The sequence below is a fragment of the Nanorana parkeri genome, unplaced genomic scaffold (genome assembly GCF_000935625.1).
Source record: "Nanorana parkeri isolate BGI_ZX_2015 unplaced genomic scaffold, ASM93562v1 scaffold975, whole genome shotgun sequence".
Classification (NCBI taxonomy): domain Eukaryota; kingdom Metazoa; phylum Chordata; class Amphibia; order Anura; family Dicroglossidae; genus Nanorana; species Nanorana parkeri.
Genome location: NW_017307243.1, coordinates 59,154 through 66,076, shown reverse-complemented (window position 1 = coordinate 66,076; position 6,923 = coordinate 59,154). Strand labels below are relative to the sequence as shown.

Here is a 6,923-nt window from a genome sequence, read left to right as displayed (position 1 = left end):
TATATATATAATTAATAACTTCAGTGTAAAGAAAAGTAATTTTTATTTAATATCTTTATTTTAGTTGCTTAGATTTTTAAATCTGACCCTTTCTGAACCCGGGATGGCTGTTGATATGCAGATTAAGAGATCTTTAGAAATGAAGTGACCAGAGTAACTTGTCTATGCCCATCCTGCTTTTGAGGTCGTTGGGTTTCAGTGGAAGCCATGCTGTGTATATGCTTGTCCACACCATTGCATCATCATAACTGACGTGTAAACCATAGGAAGAAGAATTTGTGCATGCCTGTGAAGAGCTATCTGTAGCCATTAATACTGAGTTATGCCATAGCATGGGTGGTTGTTTTTCTGAAATTGTAATGGAGTTTAAGCGAGCAGTTTACATGCAAGGAGCACTTAGTAGAGCTTTTTTTTGTTCTCTTTTAGGCTATGGATCATTTGGAGTCATTTATTGCGGAGTGTGACAGGAGAACTGAACTTGCAAAGAAACGACTTGCTGAAACACAAGAAGAAATAAGTGCAGAAGTTGCTGTTAAGGTATTTATTTAGGATTGCCCAGCCAATAAAAGTATTGGTAATTCCAGTTTCCCCAGCAAATGTGCCCCTCCCCTCAGTAGTCATACCTTTGGGCGATCTGCCGACCATGCTGACCAATGAGTGCTCGCCATTTACATTTGTGAGATAAAATGATATCAATCAGTTTGGCTTCACCAACCCTTATGATGGTCTCAATTTAAATTTTACATCAGGAATAGCAGCTCATAAAGAGGCTGTGGCAGTTAGGGGCACATACTGGTTGGTAAAGCAACCTTACCTTCTCCTTTTATGTCCAAGAGTTTTCTTTTAATAGCTTTATATGCCCTGGCTCATAACGCCACACACCTGCCTCCCGAGAGAATAGATGTCTAAAGAAATGCGTACTATTTCTGCTAATAGACCCAGTTCTTACAGATTTTCATTCACTAGTGTAAAGGTCTGAGATGGATACAGAAACCCACCATGTGAAAACTGCACTGAAATGTATATTGTACATTACAGATTTTTGCAAAGTGTAAATGTAAAATCCAGTCCATGCTCTGCCTGCTTAAGTAACGGCAGACCTTGCTGGCGCCAAGGCAATGGTGACATTGTGCCCTTCTGACGAGATCACAGGGAATGCCAAGTAGCCCAAGAAAAACGCGCCCGCACAGTTTTTGAGCATGTTCTTTTTAGTTTTGGGCTATTCCGCATTCCCCGCCTGTGGAAAATAAGCTGACCTTCCCTGTAGAGCTTAAATATTTATTTGCACAGCAATCCAATAACCTCTGGTTCTGTGGAGAGTAACTTTTATTTGTTCCACTAAAGCCCCAATATGAAAAGTTGAAAAAGGTCAAGATATTTTTCAGGAAGTTACCCAGCAGTTAATGGTGAGTTATTCAAATTATTTCAGACCGTAAAAGCACCCATTCCCCTCCATTGATGGACACGGGAAGTAATTAACCTTTGGGTTGTGTTGCTGCCTTCAGGGGATTGGTCCCTGACAAATAAAAATTGTAGTCCACCCCAGCATAACCCCTCTTACTACCAGCTAGTGTCGTAGGCGGATGAACATCTTTAGCCCTGATGTGTAAAAACCTATTTGTGCTAGATCATTTTTTTTTCCTTCAAGGCTCTTCTCTACATGGCTGATTGCAGCAGCTAGGCTTTTAGAGTGCTGGACTGAACATTGTGGGGCTAGTCTAGTAGTGACCTTTGAACATTGGGTCCTTTCCAGACAATTTTCTGGTAACAAGTTAGGCACAGAGCGCATTACCTCAGCATTTGCCCTTGCACTGTCTCTAAAGACCAGTTGGGCTGAACATGAAGAGCTACCTCTTTTGCTTTGGTTACTTGGGCTCTTTTTGTAATTCCTTTTTTTTTTTTTCTACTGATTTCCACTGCAGAAAGGGTTATGGTAAGGGACTGAGTGCTGACATCATCCACGTGGTGAAGTGTCTTATGTTCTTTCTCGCATTTCAACATTGGGGGAAGTATCTTCTCGATGCTGCTCCTGCATTGCAAAGAGCCATGTGGATTTTCAGTCTGTTACTGGTGCCTACCTACAGTGACTGTTGTCACCTCTGGCTATCCCACCCTCACCTGCTACCAGTTGTCTGGGTTCCTGAGATCTTGTTTTGTATCCAGGGCGTTGCGTTGCCTAACCTCCACACAGTCACAACATTTCTGATTTCTAGACACTGGGAACAGTCCTGCTGTAACAGGTACCCCAAGCTTGCACTCTACTAACTGTTCCAGTGTTGCTTGCAGTGCATTCACTGATGCCGCCAGCATCTGCAGTCTGTAATCAAGTTACCCTCTAATCCTAGATTCTATTCTGTCTTTAGAGTCTTCCCTAGCTCCGTGTGTGGCTGGCTCTGCTGCCTTTTAGCTGAGGTTTTTATATTGTCATGCAAGACTTTATGGCCCAAATCACCTAGTCATTTGAGGAATCTGGCTAATGAGATTCTGATTCCCTGCTGGACAAGCTTGCCTCCGAGGAGTCTCCATCTTCTGCCATTACTCTCAGATCAAAAGAATTGGTTTCTGCTTCTGTTCATGCGTTGAACAGAAGCAGTGTTTGCTCGCGTAAACGCGCACAGTTCATTAAAATTTCTATTACGAATGATCCATTCTGGGATTGCATATAGTGTGTGTGTGTATGTATGTATATATGTATGTATGTGTATATATATATATGTGTGTGTGTGTGTGTGTGTGTGTGTGTGTGTGTGTGTGTGTGTGTGTGTGTGTGTATATATGTATATATATATATCACACACACTATACAATTTTGCTCTTGCGTTGTGTGTGAATGAGGCCTAAACCACAGACCAAGAATGTTCATCACTTGCTGGCAGATAAGTCCTTTTCATTTTACCACTCTTGGTCAACATCCATGTCCAAAACCCCCAAACTTCAAGGATGCCCTTTATATCCCCATCTTTCCAGGGCATAAGCCTTTCCCCAACTCTACTGTGGGTCCCCTGCACTTTCGGTTTGTGGCCCTGCCTTTTAGGCTCTCTTCTGCTCCTTGGGTGTTAACCAAGTGCTGGCCCCGTAGTGGGGTAATTAGAAGATCCTCTGTTGAGGGAGTAGTCGTCCCAGGCTCTGTTTGACTATGTCACCTTAAATGTCCAGACATTACAACTTATTTGATATGGAACCTTCAGAAATTGTCACTGGAACCGATTTATCATTGAGATTATCTGGATCTGGTCCTAGACACAACTCCAGCCAAAATGTCTCTCAACTCTGTTCTGAATGACAGTCCTGGGTCTGGTTGTAGCCTCCTTCCAGACAGTCCCATTTGCTCATGTCAGAACCATACCATTAGTTTGGCACCAAGGACCAGTTTTTTCCTGGCTTTGGGGCTCAGAAATCCAGCTCTATAATCAGAAGTTCTAACCTTACATCTTTTGGATAATCTTCATGACAGATGTCAGCCTGTTGGGCTGGAGAGTTGTGGGCTGCAGGGAACCTTGTTGTCACCAGAATCTTCTCCCTATCAACATCCTGGAGTTTTGGGCAGTTTGGCTGTCACTGCAGCTTTGAACCATTCTGATGGCGGATCATCTGATCGGGATTTAGTTGGACAAAGCCACAATACCTGTGACAAGTGGGAAACGGCAGATGTGAACTTCCTGTTCTCCAGGTTCAACAATAATGTGTATAGGTTTGTCTCCAGCTACAGGGATCCTCTAGCAAAAGCAGTGAAGGCTCTGGTGACTCTGTGGGATCGGTATGCCCTAATCTATGCCTTTCCTCCCCTTATAATACTTGTCTGCTTGGCAGGTTCGAGATGGAGGGCAATTCTGGTGCTCCTCATTGCTCCAGATTGGCCCAGGGGGATGTTGGACTTTGATCTGGTAAAACTCATTGAGGATGCTCCTTGGCTGTACCAGATCTTTTGGATCTATTGTCTCAAGGATAGATTTAACATTCCTTCTTTACGGTCCCTGGCGGTATGATTTTTTTTGTCCATGTCATTTTTCGGTCTAGTTTTTTTTCGAATTTCTTTCATCTTGTCGTTTTTTTGTTTTGTTTTTTTTTTTTAATAATATCCCGCCGGTTCTGCCCCCTGCGAGTCTAGCTCAGGGTTACAGATTTATGGTATGGAAAAGTAACCCCAAACTACACTCTGGAATACCGCCAGGGAGGTTAATGACTTGAAAGACAAAGTCCTCTCTGAATCAGTGATTTCCGCAATGGGTAAAAGCTGGGAAGTCTACTTCAAGGGCTGTCATTCGATGTGCAAAGCACAGTTCTAATCTAGGTGATTCTCTGTGAGATGAATCCTCTCCTTTTTATAGCTGGCTCTGGACCAGTGTTTGACTCTTATCTCTATCAAAGGTCATGTCATTGTGCTTTTGTTTTCTTTCAGAGACTGTTGGCTTTTTATTCCTTGATTAAGACCTTTTGTACATGGAGTCTCACATGTAGCTCTCCCGGTTCCCATGTGACCCTGTGAATCTGGTTTCTTTGTGTTTCAGAAACCTCCATTTTAACCCATTAGAGACATTCCTTTTATCCTGTCCTAGCTACAAGATGGTATTCCTCGTAGCCATCACCTCTGTGTGGAAAGTGTCTGAACTCAGTGTCTGGCTAGAACCCCTTCTGGTTTTTAAATTGAGGACAAGGTAGTGATGCCTAGTACTTTCTTCTTGACTAAGGTACTATCTGCCTTTCACCTCAACCAGGACATCATTCTATGTCTGTCCCCCTCTTCGGTTCCAGTTCACCCAAAGGAAATTTCTCTCCATTGTCTGTCTGGATGTGGTTCAGGCTCTGAGTTTTCCTCTCAGCCTCTGCTTCTTTCAGAAAGCCTGCTTCCCTTTTTGGCATCAAGGATGGTCCCTTCGAGGGTGTTACCACCGTTATCAAAGATTATGGTCTCAAAGAATCAGGTTTCACACTTTTTCTGTCAAGGCAGCTTCTAGATCTGCGAGTACTTTTTGGGTTTTTCTGCGTCAAGCAACTGTTTCCCAAATTTGCAAGGCTGCCACTTAGTCCTCTTTTGACCCAGTCCCTAAAATCTACCAAGTGGCTCATGCCTCATCTAATGCCATCTTTGGATGTAAGGTCCTTCAGGCAGCTTTTTTTTAGCTGCAGGCAGTCCCCATTTTTTTTTTCTCGTTTGGTGTGTTGCCCTTCCATCAGTTGGACTTCTTCTTCATGTCCTGAAGATGAATGAGTTCCTGTGTCCCTAAATTAACAAGAAAAAAAATAGAATTTTTGTGCTCACAGTAAAATCCTTTTCTTGGAGTCCATTGAGGGACACAGTTCCTACCCTGTTTCCAACTGTCCAATTTTCCTGTAAGATGCAATATAACCTGACAGTGTATGACTTCCTATGTCCCTCAATGGACTCAGAAAAGGATTCTACTGTGAGTGCAAAATTCTGTTTTTGTGGCTTTGCTTGTTCATAAATCTCTGTGCTAAGCTTGCATCTTCGACTGCAGTGTATTCAGCCACTCTGCTGTAATATATAGTGTGTAGTATGTATATGGTATAGTTTGAGCAAGCACACACAACATTTATATCTTTACAGCTCATGGTTATACTTTTTTCAAAGTTGAAATAAATTGTCCTTATGTGACTTGAGAATCAGTTTACTTTCCTGTCTAAATTGGGGTCGTATGACCATTAGCTTCTATAGCTGTGTTTGCTACTGTAAATAAGTGCCAGATGTTGTATCCCCAGATTTTTATCTTTACTTGCCTGAGGGCTATTCATTTGAGTCTAGCATCAAGAAATTCTACCTCCACCTTTTGCCTCTCACCTGGTAGTTGGACTCTTGTGTTAAACTAAGGTCAGAAATCGCTTGTGTCCCATCTGTGGGGAATTCGTGCAGTAACACAAATCAAGTTTCTGGAGGAAAAATCACTGCACGAATTCCCCTTAGAAGGGACACAAGCAATTTCGGACCTTACCACTGGGTCCAACCACCAGGTGAGAGGCAAAAGGTGAAGGTTTTTGGATATCACTTCACAAAGGATTTATATTTACACGGTTGAACGTACGGATATCTGGAATACTTCTGCATAGCATTATTCATTAACTGTTGGATCACCTTGGCAAAGTTATCAAGTTTTAAGTGACTGGTTATGATATGGACTTGGAATACATTGTATAGCACTATTATGCTATTTCATGATAATAGGTTGTTTTTATTAAGTAGAAATTGCTGTTGTCATTGGTGATAGCGCTACACTTTAAAGGAGAACTATGGGGTTAAGGCTTTTCCCCATAGTTCTCCTTAGGGTAACGGGAGGACACCAAACTAGCTGCTGCTCGCGGTATACTGAGACGCCGCAGCTGAAGCGGATCCCGACAATTCTGTCTGGATCCGCCCAGCTGCGTGACTGACAGCTGGCTCTGCCTATCTAGAGGCAGAGCCAGCTGTACCCTCCCCCGTCCGTTCCGCCAGTCAGCGCTGGCGGGGAGGGGGAATCCAGCCCCTCTCCTGTCACGGCAGAGAGCCGTGACAGGATTGGGAGGTGAACGCCAGTATGTGTTCGCTTACCTCCCGATCTACTGAGCCGACCTGTGACAGTCTCATTGTCACAGGTCGGCTAGAACTATGAGGTGAGTGAAAAGCACTCGCCTCATAGTTCTCCTTTAAAGTTTATTTCCACCCTTTGTAAGTGATTTGCATTTTTTTTGTGGAAATGAGGAAGTGCAGTGTTGATTGTATACATGTGCACAGTTTCATGACTAATTTTTTTAATGAAGGATTTATTAGGCCTGAAGCCTAAAAATTCAAAATGTTCTCAAAATCAGTCCGACACCAGGGTCGGATGGTAATTTGGTTTTAAACGGCTCTCCCCTTCCCTGCTGTTCATTATAACATGATCAGTGAGCAGCAGTTCTGCCTTTGCACACAGTACACTGTCTGGAGGGGGGGG

General features: G+C 43.1%; 1 protein-coding gene across 1 annotated transcript in view; it reads left to right on the top strand.

Annotated features, from left to right (window-relative positions):
- The window catches only part of LUC7L (LUC7 like), a 41,534-nt gene that overhangs the window by 14,734 nt on the left and 19,877 nt on the right, over positions 1-6,923 (top strand). Inside the window, exon 4 of the mRNA XM_018566791.1 lies at positions 427-537. Within this exon, the coding sequence (XP_018422293.1) occupies positions 427-537 (111 nt within the window). The remainder of the gene's footprint in view (positions 1-426; positions 538-6,923) is intronic.